At 37.4% G+C, this 18,374-nt stretch overlaps 1 protein-coding gene across 1 annotated transcript; it reads right to left on the reverse strand.

Annotated features, from left to right (window-relative positions):
• Positions 1-6,494: 6,494 nt before the first annotated feature.
• Positions 6,495-12,457, reverse strand: LOC108434008 (extracellular calcium-sensing receptor-like). Its single transcript, XM_037539887.1, has 5 exons — positions 12,158-12,457; positions 11,251-12,027; positions 9,820-10,044; positions 7,557-7,680; positions 6,495-7,408 (listed from the first exon to the last, which is right to left on the reverse strand). Exons 1-5 carry the CDS (start codon positions 12,455-12,457, stop codon positions 6,495-6,497), a joined length of 2,340 nt encoding a protein of 779 aa, XP_037395784.1.
• Positions 12,458-18,374: the final 5,917 nt, after the last annotated feature.

Here is an 18,374-nt window from a genome sequence, read left to right on the forward strand (position 1 = left end):
CAATAGAGAATGTTACGTGTAGATTATGGATCGAGGTTAAGTTTAGGATTTCGGTACAATAAAATTCTTTTAGTGGACAATTAGTAGACTGTAAGTTCAGTGCAATATTAAGAGCTTTGAAGCATTTACATTGAGTTATCTAAATAAACCGTCCCATTCGGAGCATGCAGGAGTTTCTGGAAGCATCTGGAAATGGCACGTACTGGCATGTGCCACATAGCGCATGGCACCTGTCATGAATAATTGGTAAGGAATGGCACTGCCACTCAAAACAGACTGGTTCCCTTAGCTCCTGCAAGTAAAGCAGTGACTGTGTAGCCACTGACACGTAACTTCACCATTCGCTCTAAAGACCGCTGTAACAGGTGTTGTGTCTGTTGAATTATGTGACATTATTGCTAAATCCTTATGTTGTCAATATGGAGCCCTGCTGGGGACATCCTGTATAATTAAAATAATGAATGGTCACAACTTAGCACGGTGTGGGAATTAAATAATTAAGCCGTGGCCCGACTTAGTAAGGCGTGGGGTTGAGATCGTAATGCATAATTTAGTAAAGCTTGGGAATGGAATAATTAAGCCTTGTCCACAGCTTAATAAGGCATGATTTCATTCCCACGCCATAATGCAGCATGGCCACACATCATTTTTATTTATTTTTGAGGTCACAAGCAGCTCCGTATGTCAAGACTATATATCATTGTATGTATTAAACATGAAAGTCTGCTTGTGTTCTTATTTTATTTTTTTCGTTGATATATGTTGTTGGTTAATTACCGATCCTTGAGATTAGTAACAGTTTTCTAAAACGTCCCTTTCTTAGAACTTCACGTAGATCTAATCACTGATCAGAATTTGTTCCAAAATGATTTGGGAATTCTACCAAACCCATCTCTCTTTGGCATCTAGAAGTAAAAGTAACTGACATATTCTTGTGACCAAGTGCCAAGTTGTGAAAATAGCGCCTGGTGCTATTAGTGTCAGTTGGGGAAACTATCACAAAAAATGTGACGGAAAATTTATTGCCTTCTTCACCCTTTCATCCATATTGTCAATAGCTGTTAAAGTGAGGATGTGTTAAAAAGTAAATAAATGAATGAATGAATGAATGAATGAATGAATTAATTAATTAATTAATTAATTAATACATAAATAAATAAATGCCACAAGGCATTCTGTGTTACACGCTGCACAGACAATTAAATTCAATCAAACTTCTAACATTTTGCTCTACTTGAAAATAGCCTGACTTATTGACTGAAGACTAATAAAAAGGGGGGGGGGCACTAAAATGACCCAGTTTTATTTTTTTTGATATTGTTTTTCTTATTCTTCTTCAAATTAATCATTCCTGGCATTTAATTGATTTTGAATTAATATTAGGCTGCTATGATTATATTTGTGATTTAGTTCAAATTAAATCTTCAGATTACTTTTCATTGAAATTAGACTTTTGACTTTGTGGCAACCATTCCAAAAATATGTGCCAACAAACCACTTGGGGGCTAGCAGATAGCAAAACTGACCATATGATTTATTCTTGAAAACACTTGACACGTTTATTCTTGAAAACACTTATTCTAGGAAATATTCTTTGGGATTGAAAGTGTCTCCTTTTTAGCCGCAATGTTTAGATGTAAACAGAAAAAGTTGTAAAGTTTGTGAATTAAAAATGACAATTTTTGATAGTGTTGGTCTTTCTGAATTTTTAATGACTTTGGACTGTTATAACCAGGGACACTAGTGATCTATCACTTGTAATACACCAGCTGTTCCTACAAGGTACTTACAGTAGGCCTACAACAGTCCTTTTTGACTTGTGCAATTTGAAATTTTCAGAATCTGAATAATTTCAGGTAAAATCTTTTTAAAATTGATTTCACACACATACACACACAAAGCTCCTGTAGTACTATTTACGCTGCTCTTCTAGCAGGAGGCAGTAAGGATGACTGAGTTTATACTCTTTATTTAGATACATTGGCTATGTGTATGCATTTTATAAGTGTTCCTAACAACTAGCCTTGTGATGTTCTAACTATGGCACCAGTAGTTCTCTAAACTAAAGAGAACACTGCACTGTTTTTTTTTTTTTTCAAGAAACATATGATTTGGTGGGCTTCAAATGGGTAGGCACGTCTAAACATCTATTACATACATAAGCTTTAGAATTAATCAAACAGCTTGCCATGTTTTATGTGTAGTCAATGAATAATAGGATGTAATCAGGCTGGAATTTAGATAGTTTCAATATCTTTTGTACAGCACACTAACAAAAAGGTAATTTTGGATTATGTGGATTATGAACAAATGTTTAGTATAAGCTTAATTACTGTTTTACAGCTATAGGATAATATTCTCATATCCATTTGTTAAAAGGCCATTACCAGTTGGTTCCGTCCGAGCACCCCGTTCTGTTTCTCCAGTTGGTTTGTTCCGCTGGTCTAGCAAGGGCAGCGCGGGCGATGTTGTCTCATGGCATAAAGCAGAGTTAAGGACAGACGTCTTAGGGGGGAATTTGAGTCGACGGTGGATTAAAAGACTGAAGTTATTGTTAATGTTGATCGGTATGCGTGTATCACCAGATAAATCGACGTCTTTGACTCGCAATCATGTAGTATATTGCTGTTCATCCTTTGTATTTTCATTTGTTGTAAGATTATTGCGTTAATGCATGAACAAGACATGCGCTGAGCACGTGAAAGTTACACCAGTTGCGCGTGCATCACTGCCATTTAGCCTCATACTTCCGATGTAGCATTATGTATGCAAAGTTTATGTAAACAGGTTTAAAGTGTAAATAGCTTGAACCATACTATACCTGTAACTAACTGACTATTATACATTTATTCTTTATCTGTTGATTGCAGAACCACACCAGTACAACTTCCTACATACCCCGTGGACTTTCAATAAAACTTGTAATGGTTCAACCCATTCCGAACCACCAAGGGTTAATCTTAACCGGTTTAGGGAGAGGACTCTCCAACACCATTATTTGTACCTTTAATGATTTCATAAAAAAAAAAAAAGAGTGGGAGAGATCATCATCATCATCATTGTTAACTGCTAAGTCCAGATAGGGTGTGGGAGAGATTTAAAATTAAAATTTTGGGTTGTTTGACATTATTGGTCAGTTCACAGAATCAGTAAGAATGACACTGTTAGTGTGGTAAATGTTCATAATCTGTTCTAATGACAAACCTTACCCTAAACAAATGTGCTTGTAGCAGATCTTACCCTGGCTAAATCCCTGCCTTTGCCACAAGCACAGTTTTTCCAGAACCTTTTTGGAAAAAATGTTACCATATTTTTAATGTTCAGTTAATCTTCTATAACAAAGCCTGAATTGAATTGTCTCATTGGGATATTCAGACAGATATTCTGTACTCTATTCCATCCATACCATGCTTCTGTCCTATGAGTGAGACATGCATCAAAAAGACACAACTATTGGCACTGTACGAAGTGCCAAAACATCATCAGCAGATCTTTGTCCTTCAAGAAAACCACTGCTTGATTAAATACATTAATTTTTTTCAATAGTGTGTGTGTTCATGTACTTATGAAACAGGCCACAAGAAAATGTATTGAATTTTTATGAAATTTTGTTCTGCATTTACAAATGCAGGTCTGGAAGTGATTGATATTCCCAAAAGTAAATGTCTTCTTTTTTCTCCCTTTGTAATTGTTATTTACAGCTTCCATTAAACACACACACACACACACACACACACACACACACACACACACACACACACACACACACACACATACATATTTATACAAGAACAATCTCCAGAAACTGATGACACAACAGACCAGCCCACTGCTCAAGTCCAGCCTAAATCTAATCGCCTCAAGTGTAAACTCTGCCATTCTGAATTCATCAACATTTCAAATTTAAGATGACAAAAAAAGATGTAGCATGATAAAGAGAGGCAGCCAATTATTTGTAATTTTGCAACTTCAAAAGACCAGCATGGACCAATGGTAGGGTTTCATGTGTGCCAATCTGTGCTCTTTCAGACAATTTCCTGTATAATAGATATTTGCCAAAACGTCATAGCAATCTACAAGATCAAGGAGTATTGTTTCCCAATTTTATGGGGAAATGTAGTCTTTCTAAACAATTTCCAAACAAATGTATAATACCATTATTTATTTATTTATTTATTTATTACAAACAAAAAGGACAGCTGGTGTCAGTTTATAAGAACACATGTTACCTTTGAAAGCCAGATGGGTCAGTGCCATTTGCCAGTGCAGATTGAAGAGCAAGGTCACTTACATATACAAAAGTACCTTTCAATGTGTTACACCTTTTAATATTATATCCACTTTTACTCAAAGCAACAGTTTATTTGAATTTGGAGAACACTGATGACATGCAAGAAAGTGTCACAGAAACAGAAGAACCCCAAGGGCAGTATGCTACAGGGTCTGCTGATGTTATTAAAACTACAGAACATTTATGTAAAGAACAAAAAATTCTAGAGGACCTCCCTTATGACCTTACCACTAAAGTACAGCCAATCCCAGAGTCATTTAAGCCATTGGAGATGGTACGTATGACTATATTTTCCGGAACCATGTCCTGAGGTGTCTACTGACAACACATTTAGCATTCTTCCTGTGGCCGAAGATTACACAACTTATAGTCAGAATTGTATTAAGATTCATTCATTTTTAGCCACTGCTGTGACTAATTGTAGATAATATTCATTTTTTTCCTAGTGGTTACAGTTTATGTAAAGGTGTGCCCAGTTTGCAGAATGTTTGTGAGATTTCAAGATTATAAATCTGGGTTTCACAGCTGCAGTGTGTCTTTCTGTAATTTCCCTAATGTTCATTTATTGGTACGTATTTCAAAACATTTATATGAATATGTTCATTACAGAACTATGATATACATATATAGCATGAGAAAGGCATTATATTATGTATTTAATACAATTATTTTATTGCAATTAATATAATACATTACATATAACTTTTAAAATTCAGTATTCAACAAATATACTGTATTTTCTTTACAGAGCCACATATCAGTGGGCCATTTCCTGACCACATTGGAAGATCATTGCAAAAGTAACATTCCTCAGAATACAGTCGGCTGTCTCCATTTCCACTTGCTAAAAATGTTGTTATCTTGCGCTGTGTTTTGTGTTGAGTTGGCTGCCCTCCCAGCAGTTGTCACTGTTTTATGTCTCAGTGAACAATGTTTGAGGCTTAGCCTACTCCCACCAATACCCTACATTACTGGATGGACTGCTAGCTGGATGTTATTGTATTCGTGTTGCATGCAACAGCAATCTAGGCTTCTGCTGAGTTCTGCTGCATGGTATGGTGATGTTGAGTTTTTTTTTTTTTTTTTTTTTTTTTTGATCCATGTCCTTAGTTCTTGGTTAACTAAGTCCAAGAACTGTTCAAGTGTTATGGAGTCACCAATTTCCTCCTTTGTGTGCTGCTTATGAATCATCCACTTCTCATACAAGTCTTTAATCTTTCCTGAAGCTCTTTGGGTGTCTCCCCACTCAGCATTTCTCTGGAGCAAAATCTTAACCTGAAAGTTTCTTTGTTGATCTCATATTTGTGCAGGATGGCTTCATTGACTTTGCCAACAACACAAGACCAATCAACGTCTATTATGACATGAGCCACTCATGTATTTCCACTCAGCAGTGGTATTAAGGGCAGGACTCAATCTTCTCTTGGCTGTATGCAATTCTCTCAGACATTGTGAGATAATGAATTATGTCCTCCTCTTCTTGCAAGGTTGATATTTTTGGGCACAGCAGCAATTTTGTGTTAGTTACTGCTGTTTTAAAGATTATTTATAAATATGGCATTAATGTGTATGTACTTGGTTGTTGTATTTATTTACAGATAATTCAGGCAATATGTACATCAGTACATACATGTGAAAGTAAAGCTGTGGCTATAGTAAATTGTTGCAGTCCATTTAATTTTGTAAGCAAGTTAAATCCATCTGGCAATTTTGTTCTTTATGACTTGAACCCCGGAGAAGCGGAAGATGATGGATGACTTGAGTCCTGTTGCACCCTATAACCGAATTACTTAATCAAAAACAAGACATTTGAATGTGCAGCTTTTCTTCTAATTGTAAAAAGACCAATTCCTATCCACATATAATGGGCTATGTTTAATTAGAAAGCTCCAATTAAATAATGTGTAAATGTTTACTTTACTAATTAAAAACAAACTAAAAAACAACCAAACAAAACATCAAAAAAAAAAAAAAGAAAACATCTCTTGAAAGTCTCTCAATTTTTATAAGTGTAAGGTATATTATTAGTTCTACGTTTGGGCTGAACAATAGAATGAGTGTTAGGTGATGTGAGGTGAGAATGAGCTTGAAAACATGAAGACAAATGGCTGCATTGTGTATATATGAAGCTAACTTTAAATAAGCACACTTTTTATATAAGGTGGTAAACCTTAGTGCTAATTCTACAACTGGTGTGGGGGTCTCAAAGAGCCTTGGAGGGCACTTTACCCATAAGGTGTTTTTTGGTATTCTGTTCTGGTCGAAACATGATTACGAAACATTTGGGAGCAAAAATACAAGTAATCAAACCAAAGCTTGAGGCCAGAATGGCAAATATCTCTACAGCTACAGTGAACTTTCCAGGAGAGCTGACATAAGCTGGAATAAAGGTAATCCATACTGCACAGAATATGAGCATGCTGAATGTGATGAACTTGGCTTCATTAAAGTTATCAGGCAGCTTCCGGGCTAAAAAAGCCAAAATAAAACACAGAAGAGCAAGAAATCCTATATAACCCAGCACAGCCCAGAAACCTACTGCTGAACCTAATCCACATTCCAGGATTATCCTTTCTTTGTATTGCTTTAGATTTTTGAATGGGAGAGGAGGAGATATTGTCAACCAAAGAATACAAATAAGGACCTGTATCAGAGTGAAGGCAAGAACACTGAGTCTCTGCTGTGGAGGCCCAAACCATTTCATGGCATTACTGCCTGGAAGTGTAGCTCTAAACGCCATTAACACCACTATGGTTTTCCCCAGAACACAGGAGATGCAGAGGACGAAGGTGATCCCAAACGCTGTGTGACGCAGCATACAGGACCAGTCAGAGGGCTGACCAATGAAAGTAAGCGAACAAAGGAAACACAAAGCCAGTGAAAAGAGCAGCAGGAAGCTCAGCTCTGAGTTGTTTGCTCGAACGATGGGAGATGCTCTGTGTTTGTAGAAAACAGCAGCCACGCATACAGCTATGAAAGCCCCAGTTATTGAGAAAGATGTCAAGATGATGCTCAAAGTGTCGTCCCAGGATAGAAACTCTACAGGCTTGGGGAGGCAAGTGTCTCGCTGGGTGTTGGGCCAGAACTCAGGAGGGCAGCGCAAACAGTTCAAAGAGTCTTAAACATTAAAAACAAAAACAAAAACAAACAAAACACATATTTAGAACATATTTAAGAAAGAACAGACAGAGAATGAAAATAAATTAATTAATTTAAAAATGAGGGCTGTCCCCAGCAACGTTGATCACTGTGTGTGATTTCCAACCTGTCTTGTTGCTGATCTCTCCTTCTGCACATGGTATACAGTCATAGCAGCAGACTGGCTTTCCTTTCTGCACAGCCTTCCTGGTTCCTGGAGGACAGCTCTCACTGCACACAGACCTTGGCACCTGAGAGGCATTAGATAAATGTAAATCATTCATGGGTTTTCAAAATAAAATAATAGATTAAAAAATGTGATGGTCACCTTTAGGGTGAGAATTTTTCGGCACCTCACAATTTGATTTGATGTTGATACAGAGGGCAGCGATGCAATTATAAAACGATTATCGATGCGTCTTGATGCATCTTTTTTTTCTAAACAGGATTTCTATTTTATTACTCTCTGAGGACTTGGTATTGTTAATCTTCGTATTTTTAAAGCTTATTTTTAAAGTATTTCTAATGATCTATAATGACTTTAGTTCCAATATCTTTTATTGATAAATCAAAGGGAAGTGATGTGGTAAGTAAACTGGAAGGCTCTCATTCACTGCTATTGCTTGAAGCGCACGAGACACTGTTGCCACTCATCAATAAAATGCGCTGTTATGCAAAGTGTGCAACATAGCACTAAAGCACTTGTTACATGGACATACTCGCATTAATAAGCAGTGCAGTTGTTTTTGTGTTACATTAAATCTGCCTTGAGAGATGGTGGAACGCGAAAATTTGAAAGGGAAGCAACTTAAATCAGTCAAACGTTGAGAGACATTTTACAAGAAACTGTTTTATGTTTTGAGGAAAAGTTTTCTGGCAGAGGTGGGAGGGAAGTGGCTATAGCTGAGCTAAAGCTTCAAGCAGAGCAAAGTACATCTGCGCTCTCGATTATATTTTGTATCCTGCACTATGACATCAGCACATACTGAGACATACTGGTCTCCCAAAGTGGTTTGATTTTTGCTCAAGGGACAACATTGTTCTCCTTCACATTTGGGTTATGGCTCCTGATCTGACCTGTTTTTTTTACGCAAAGGCTGCCGGTCAGATTTCTCACTCATCCATACGTGTTTTTGTTATGTGACCACCACAGACTGTCCCTGAGTTACACTTGCCCACTTCTACATTCATCATTTCCCATGTCCCTTTCATCCTTTCAATGTCCCATCAACATTGTTATAAATTATATATTTAGGAAACTGATTTTTAACATTTATGAATCCATTCAGAATTGTTCAGCTCTGCTTCGCGATGCATCTAAGAATTGAGATTTTTACCACACCCATAGTCACATTGCTTCCTGCTGAACAACATTGGACAGCATTGTTCACTAGTAACCCCAAAGTTGAAATTGTTTATTTGGATTGTTTGACAAAAATGTAAAATATATTCAACATTTACTGTGAAATAATGTACGTCATTTTTATTCAATAATTAATAAATTAATTTGGGTTTTGTTTATTAGATCTCATTTTTCATACCGTTCATGAGTTGACACCAAATAATGTAGCCTTTGTATTATGCCATGTGATTTTCATGGTAAAATTTACTTTTTGGGTGTTATTTTAAATTTACCAATTAAACATTGTTTTACAGTTTAGCAGTACATCATTTATTATTATTATTATTATTATTATTATTATTATTATTACGTTTTTAAAATGCATTTATGGCATCTATTCTGACATTCTACAAGTACAAAAAAAAAACATTGAAGCCCTCTTATTACCCATTTATATGACATCTATTGTATGTCCTTTAAGGAGCAGCCCAGGGTTCTTTGATGTCAGTGCTCATGTACCGCTGTGATTCTTTACTTCAGTGGAGATAAATTAATTTAAATAAATTATCACGCAAAGGATTTGAGAAATGCCTTCTGTAAATTTAAGTTATTGTAAAAAATAATGACATAACTGATGTGGTGTGGCATGCGCCCGCCCCCGGCCACCGACGACGACGGCAACTAGAGCCATACGACGAACCTCTGCGAGGAAGCCGGGGACAGAGCTGCAAGTGTGGAGGGGGCGGAGCGCAAAGCCCGAGCTCCTCCCGTCGTCACTCTAGTGACACGCGTCACTCTCGTCCGTCTGAGGAGCTCCACACTTCCTTTCCACACTTGCGGCTCTCTCCCCGGCGTCCTCATCGAGGTTCGTCACTGCTGGGTGTTCAGGCCTGCTTCCCGGTGGCTCTCGTGACCGTTATCGTCGAGGCCCGGGGGGTGGACGCATGCCACACAAGGGTTTGAAGAAAAATAGATGCCACTGACTGCCTTAATTAGTTTGAGTTCTGCTCCAGGTTTACAGTGTATGTTCAGAGAGTATTGAAAGTACCTTGGTCTGTCCCCCCACCCAGGTGATAGCTTTGCTCATACTGAACTCCTGGCCTCTTGGTTTGGAGGAGTCATATTGGCCCACGGTGACAAATTCCAAACCTCCATCTTTTTTATACTGCCAGTTTATGAGCTCGTAGACGGCAACAGGATCACCATTGGAATCAAACGAAACCTGATAGCCATTGTTTGTAGTGAAGTTCACTCTCTTTAGCTGGTCGAGTACCTGCAGAGGAACATATACATTGAAAAAACTCTCAAGCAAACTTGGATTTTGAACTCTGATCCGTTGATACACACACACACACACACACACACACACACACACACACACACACACACATACACACACACACACACAGACATATCGTCATCATCATCATCATCATCATCATCTAAGCCGCTTTTCCTTCTGGGTCGCTGGGCGATGTTTCAATGCATTAGCATAAATACTGATGTATTGTTGCTAATTCATTGTGAATGATCGTTTGTGCCATTCTACCATTTGGCAGTTTCATAAATTCATTTTCATAAAATTTTTCTTTTTCATTTTTTTTAACCAGTAAGAACTTTAAAAAAAAAATTGTTTATTATACCTGAAAAATAACATATGACGTAAGTGGCTTCACAGAAACAGACATACACACACGCACGCACGCACACACACACACATATTCTCTCTCTCTCTCTCTCTCTCTCTCTCTCTCTCTCTCTCTCTCTCTCTCTCTCTCTCACACACACACACACACACACACTATATATATATATATATATATATATATATATATATATATATATAGCATGTATGTGTGTGTGTGTGTGTGTGTGTGTGTGTGTGTGTGTGTGTGTTGTGTGTGTGTTATGTATTTTATGTAAAAACACAGAATTATTTCTGATATATAATTTTGTCCGTACGTATTTTAGTGGAAAGCAAAAACATGAAATGTCATTAAAGCTGGTCTTATACTACACGACATTTAAACCTGAACAGATAACAGATCTTATAAATTAATGTCAGTTCATAACAGGATTTCTTGTCTTTTTGTCGCGTGGTTGCTCAAACTAGACGACAAGGCCAAGAGATAAAAACACACTTAACGAGTTTGAGAGGTGAAAATCAACTGTAAAGAGAGTGGCGTGAATTCTGGTTCCAAACATTCTAAATATAAAGTATTTTTAGTGTATATGCTTTATACCCTGCTCCTCTATCCCTGCGCGCCGCCGTTTAAGCGTTGTACATGCGCGTGTCTTTGCCTTTTTCTTCTGTCGTGAAAATTCGCGTCCGATTGTGAAATCAAAGTAAAAATCGGGCAAAAATATCGGGTAGTGTAGGTCCAGCTAAAAAAGAGATGTATTACTATTATAATGAATTATTATATAATTACATGAATTCTAAAGAAGCTGGTTGAAGTTAAATATATCATTATTTTACCTGCCATGGTGTGAATTTAGCGCTCTTGTCGCACTGCGTGTCATTACAGATAACACCGTGGATGGCATGCGCTATGGCATAAGTAGCTTTATACACCAGGTTAGACTCGCGCAGCTGCGACGTGTCTGTATACGGGTTCTGCAGCGCGCGGATATCCTCACTGCCATTACATCCTCGCGCGCCCCCTGAGGAGCCTTTTAGGCTACAGCTGAACGAGTTCTCCCAAAACTCCGTTAGCAGAGGAGATTTCATTGCTTGTGCTGGAGAGAGATCCAGAAGAAACTCACGGAAACCTGGAATCACCGAGTGGGGGATCCCAAATCCTAACGCCCCAGCGCAAAAGTAACACCGCAGAAATTCTGACTGAATGATCCATGCTTCGCTTCCGATCCACTGAAGGGGAGGCGGGGGCTGTTTTGCCAGTTCTTGCAAAAGGAACAGCATGTCGCCTGTTTGAATAAACGCTACTATGACCCGGGCTGTTGATCTCCGGATGACGTTCGCCACTCTCTCCAGTTTACTGCGCGGATCTGTCCTGTAGTAGGACTCGGAGTACTCCACACAGATTCCCTCCTCCTGCGCAGCCTTTAGAAACGATGCCATTCCATAATTTCCATAGTCTGAGTCGCTGCGCACTGCCCCAATCCATGTCCAGCCAAAATATTTGACTAATTTTGCAAGTGCGGCCGCTTGGTAGTGGTCACTAGGCACCGTCCTGAAGAAGGCAGGATACTGACGCTTATCGCTCAGACATGCGCAGGTTGCGAAATGACTGACCTGTTATTCAGTAAAGAAAAAAGATGGAGAAGTCTGATTGAATTTACGAGTCATTTGTGAGACGTTACATCATTCTTCACAAAATTAAACATTTACACATTTTACTGCTTTTACTGCAGCTCACAATCACCTGTGGAATTCCAAAGAGACCCAGCATTCTGGCCATACTGATAGAGGGGGTGGAAGTAGATTCTCCCACGAGAGCAGGAACAGCTGCAGCTGCAGATTTTGAACAGGAATCAGTATCATTGTAAAATGGTTCCATGCCGTTTGCAAACTGAAATGCAACTTTGATTGACATCGGTACTTGAGAGCACGAGTCGTGTATCTGGTATCCCAACGTGATTCCCGGCAGGAGATCCGTTCTGTTGTTGATCACGTGGATAGCGAATTCCATGGCACGTGAGAGGCGCAGCTCCCTGAAACTCATACTAATAAGAAGAAATACACAGAATTACATTATATGTATATATATATATATATATATATATATATATATATATATATATATATATATATATATATATATATAGGTCTAGACGACATAAATTGAACAAAAATTGAAATTGCAAATGGGTAACAAGTTGAGTATTAATTATTTCTCTGTCTTGCTCTTTGTATCTTTGTACACTGCACACTCACAGACAGACCTCCCAGAGCACTGTAGCTGGAGTGGCTCTCTGGCGTACGTTTTATTTTCTGAACTTGTGTAGGAATGAAATGAAAAAATTCCTCCGATTAAAAAATCTCCATTCATATAAAGACCAGGCATTTGAGGCTCAGCCCACCGGCTGCAGCTCACCAGGTCGCTTTTGCAAGCTGCTGGACTGAGCCCGGTTATCCACAACATTGACACAAACATCACTGGAATTGAAGTGATCTGCATGGTATGCTCGGCAGTTCTCCGTTCTCTGAAGACCAGAGTGACTGTCTTTAAATAGCCACGTTGTTATAGTCTCCTGTGAATGTGAGCTCAGACTCAGGGGGCTTGATTATGACTTGAAAATTAATTGCAGTGAATGACATCATTTCTGTTGTTGTTTGTCTGTTGTTTTGAAATGTGGTGTGTTAAAAAAAAAAGCATCAGGTCCCATTGAGAGGTCAGCCTTTGAAACGAGAAAAAGGTGATGAAATTGCTATAATCGTCCTCCATCAGTTATGACTATAACGTCAAGGTTATAAGCTATCCCTGAGTTCAAGCACTCATACTAGTAGTTGTAACGAGTCCTGCACCACTGTTTGAATAATTCTTCTGATCATAATATTTTACTCTAATACTTGTTTCACGTTTTTAATGAGAGATTTATGCTTAGGAGGAGAGTGAATGTGAGGTTATTTTTTTTAAATTGAGTCTAAGATTAATTTAAAGGTAATTTGAGGTAAGTTAATTAAACAATTAGTCAAATCTGAATGAAATGGAAGATGAACATCTTTGAAGCACTTATAGTGGGCTACCCAACTAAAGTGCTACCTTAAATATTTCTCTCCATAATGAACTCAGTGGTGCTTCTTCCTAGACAATTAAAAAACATCTTTTCTAACTCTTACAAAAGCACCATCACTAGATATTTCAGTCTAGTTGAAGCAAAATACTACCTTCCAGTTGTGTTACCTCAGATGCTGTCTATTCTGCTGAAGAGAGAACAAATTCCATAGATTACATGAATTTTAAATGACATGTTCAAAAAGCACATAGGGTATGCCCAAATTTCTTCCCCAGTTTGACTGAGGTCAGTTCCCCTCCAGTAGCTATTGGACTTCTATTCAGAATGCCCCCAGTAGATGGCCAATTGCTCTTTACTTTATTAAGGAATCTTTTGATAGTCTTTTGATTTTCAACATTTTGAATAATAGTATTAGTACAAAGTTTAGGCTTGAGATTAAAGTAAAATTTAGATGTTTAGTTAAATATAAGGATATGTTTAAGGCTAGATCAATGTACATAATACATAGAATAATAGAATTGGTTGCTAAATTTAGTGTAGATGAAGTTTACTGAGCATATAGCTCTCCCTACAAATGTGTCAAACACCTTTCGAATAGATTGGAGCATCAAGCCAAACCTTATGACCCAACATATGGCCAACCTCAGTAATAGTCTAAATCAAATCAAATGCCCAGAGCAACATTCTGCAATCTAGTGGAAAGCCATTCAAAAATATTAGATGGCTGTCAGAGTTGAAAATAAGGTGCAATTATATACTTCTGTAAGTGTATTTAGAAAGCACATATTGATATGATGGTTGTTGTACCTAATTTGTCTCCTCCCATATGCTAGTGTAAAGCTGTGACAATTGTCACTGCTGAAAACACAACGTTACTGGGCATTTCAACACACTCAAGCAGAATGCAAATTGCCAGTTTCATAACCAAGGCCAAAAAAAGGCACTGCATATACAAGCCCAATTCAAAAAATTTGAGATGTTGTTTAAAATGTAACTAAATATAAATAAAATGTTTCTCAGCATAAAATAGCAAATAACTTTTGTTTTACATCATCTACAGTATATAATATTATTAAAAGATTCAGAGAATCTGGAGAAATCCCTGCATGCAAGGGAAAAGGCCCAAAACCAGTAAGACTTGAAAACAATACTGGCTGACCATGAGCTCTGGGCCCTCAGGTGGCATTGCATTTAAAACAGACATTTTTATTTGATGCAATTTGATTGATCACTTCTTCTTTTAACAACACTCTGTGAGCACTAGGGAACTGAGGAGACCAATTACTGTAGTTTTGAAATTTACATGTTTTCTCGTTCTTGCTTGATATAGCATTTCAGCTGCTCAATGGTTCAGGGTCTCCTTTGACATATTTTTTATTTCTTAATACACCAAGTGTTTGTGTATTGACAGTGGGTGACAGATACGTATGGCAGATAGGTCAGTCACTTAATACGGAGCAATGCTGCTGTAATATATGTAGAATGTGACTTGACGCTGTTTAACACTGCCAAAATAATCAAGGCCTTCCCTGAAAAAGATATCATCTGCATGGCAGCATATGTTGCCAAAAATGTATTTATCATTCAGCATTAATGGTGCTTTCACAGATGTGCATGCCATTTGCACTAATGTACCCCTGTACCCCTGTTCCCACAGCCCTGTACTGGCTTTTAAACTGTGCAGTGATAACAAGTGTGGTCTTTAGTGCAAACAACACAGTGTCCATGATTTCGAAAAATAATTTCAAATGTTGATTCATTGGATCACAGGACACTTTTCCATTTCCCCTCAGTCCATTTTAAATTAGCTTGGGCCAAGGAAAGATGGCAATGTTTCTGGATCCTGTTTATATTTGGTTTCTTCTTTGCATTTTAGAGTTTTAACTTGCATTTGTAGGTGCAATGCCAAGTTGTTTCCATAGACAGTGATTCGCAGAAGTGTTCCTGAGCCCATGAAGTGAATTCTACTACAGAATTATGTCCATATTTATTGTAGTGCCATCTGAGGGCCCAAAGATCATGGCCAGCAAATACTGGTTTTGGGCCTTTTCCCAAGCATACAGAAATTCCTCCAGATTCTCTGAATCTTTTAATGATATCACGTACCATAGATGATGAAAAGGTTTTTTTTTTTTTTTTTTTGCTCTTTCACATTGAGAAAAATCATCCCTGAATTGTTGCATTATTTGCTCACACAGTCTTTCACAGAATGAAAATACTTTTTTTTCATATATTTTTCAAAAATCAATAACATTTCTAAGTTGGACATTTTATATAAAAACTGTCCCAACTTTTTTGGAATTGGGGTTGTGATAGTATCATGTACAGTTATTATGAGAGAGTGCTATCCTTCACACCAACTCTTGATTAGATAGCAGATAGCAGCATTGTTTGTTTTATATCGTGGTAAATATAGTAGAGGAACAAATTCCCAAAATAGGCCTTAATATCTGAGATACACTGCATGAAAAATAAAGAATAAGTAATTTTCTGTAACTTCAATATTCCTAATTTGTGAAATGGGTTGTATGAAAATATTTTACTGCAAAATTTGTGTAATTAATGTATATTTGGATGCTTCCTATTACCAAAACTCCTGGCTTAAATGGAGATTGTCTGAGTTATATCTTATATTTCAAAAAATAAAATTCCAAATGTAGCCAACTTTAGACTGACAGTGCACAAACAAATATTCTATGTCAGAAAACAAAAAAAAACAAAAAAAAACATAACTCCACTATTTATGTCAATTGTCTGAATGGACTTAAAAAAAAAAAAAACTATATCAAAACTGTAATATATACTTCTTTACCATTATTATAATAATGATGCAATGATGGTGAAAGCAACTTTTCTTTTACATCATGTAGATGGCTGAATGGATCTGGGGAAATGATGGCACCTGGATGCATTGTGGGAAGAAAGACAAGACGGTAAGAGTAGCGTGATGCTCGATGATGTTCTAGTCTACACATATATGAGAATATCAGTTTAAAATGTGCCACATACAAAACATCATAGCTGAGCATTTTACTCCATGATAACAGTGGCTTTTTTCAGCAGAGTAATGCATTCTGCCACACTATACACATTGTTTAGGAATGGTTTGAGGAACATGATGAAGAGTTCCTCAGATGTTCCCATGGCCTCAAAATTCCCCAGATGTCAATTCAATGGAGCGCCTGTGGAATGTGATGGTACAACTAGTTTGACGTTTGTACGTTGTATATATAGTGGACTAGTTTGATGTTGTATATATAGTGTGCTATTAACACTATGTTTTCATTTGTTACCTTCGACCATTACAGGGAAATTGGAAAAATAAAAATTATTTTAAAAATGGTGCATCTACTTTCTCAAAATGTAAATGACTAACTAGATATATAAAACTAACAGGCATAATCCTACAACGTTTCACTAATTAAAAGTGATGACCAAGTGCTTTTGGGCATGCAGTATTTTTGTGAGGCACTATTAAAAAATCATACACTGCCAAAACCATGAAAGGCCCACACCACCACTACTGACCAGATCATATTTAGACGGTGGACCATTCTCGGCACAGCATAAAGAATAAACAGTGCTTTATGTTTATTTTTAATGCTGAAATGTGGAAAAGTCTTATTGTTGACCTGTCATAATTAATACTTTTGTATGTTGTTGTTATTCAATTATTATTATTTATTATTAATCACAGTACATTGTGAGTAATATATATATATATATATATATATATATATATATATATATATATATATATATATATTGGTGTGTGTGTGTATATGTGTATATATATATGTGTGTATATGTGAGTGTGTGTGTGTGTGTGTGTGTGTGTGTGTATTTTTTTTTCTACTAAATGTATGAGTTACTTTTTTTTTCAAAAATGTGTATTCATCTATGTTTTTGTGATAAACATTAAAACCAATAGACCTTTATGCTTATCTTTCTGGGTCAGTGCAGCTTCTGAGGTGGTTCTAATATTTGAATATGAAATGTTTTGGGGTGGGAATCTCTAGGCACCTCACGATTCGATTTGATTACGATTCAGAGGGCTGTGATGCGATTTTAAACCCATTATCGATGGATCTTATTTTCTTCAGAGGATTTCTATTTTCTCACTGTGTGACGACTTGTTATTTTTAAAGCAAAGTACTTCTAATGATCTATAATGAATTGGAGCACACGAGAAGCTGCTGCCGCTCATCTGTGATGAAATGCAGTTACTGTGATCAAATGGTGGTAGATGTCCACGCAGCACGTGTTACAGCCGTCCTGTCCGTGGTCCTTAGTGATTTCACAGCTTAGGTTTTGGTCTCGTCGTAGAGAGTGGGGGGATCTCTATGTCAGTAAAATACCTTCGAAATGAGACGAGTGAAACATCGCGCGAATGCCCTGTTTAGCAGCGACTGGGACTCAGACTGCAGGTCACCTAGCAACGATGCGTTATTCGCATTCATAAGCGCTGCACTTGGTTTCCTGGCAAGTTCAATCTGCAAGGAGAGACTGTCAAACACTAAAACGTGGCGAAAAGGAAGTCGCTTCTCTTTCAAATGTTCCAGTTCCGCTTAAATGGTGCCACAGTTACATTTGGTGCGTCAGTCAGAATTTAAAGTGGAACGGGAAAATTCGACAAAAGAAGCTGGAGTGACTTCAAGAAGTGACTTCAGCCTCATAAAACAGTCGAAAGTTGAGAGACATTTTACAAGAAACTGTAACATTTTTCAAGACATACTAGATATAATGTGGCGGCCAAGGTGGTTTGTTTACTGTTGAAAGGACAAAATGTCTCTTCTGATTATTTGAGTTGCGACTCCTGATCTAACCTGGCTTTTACCGCAGAGGGTGCCGGTAGGATTTCTGGCTCATCCAATTGTGTTGTGGTTATGATCACCTCACAGA

The sequence above is a fragment of the Pygocentrus nattereri genome, chromosome 7 (assembly GCF_015220715.1).
Source record: "Pygocentrus nattereri isolate fPygNat1 chromosome 7, fPygNat1.pri, whole genome shotgun sequence".
In the NCBI taxonomy this organism is placed as follows: domain Eukaryota; kingdom Metazoa; phylum Chordata; class Actinopteri; order Characiformes; family Serrasalmidae; genus Pygocentrus; species Pygocentrus nattereri.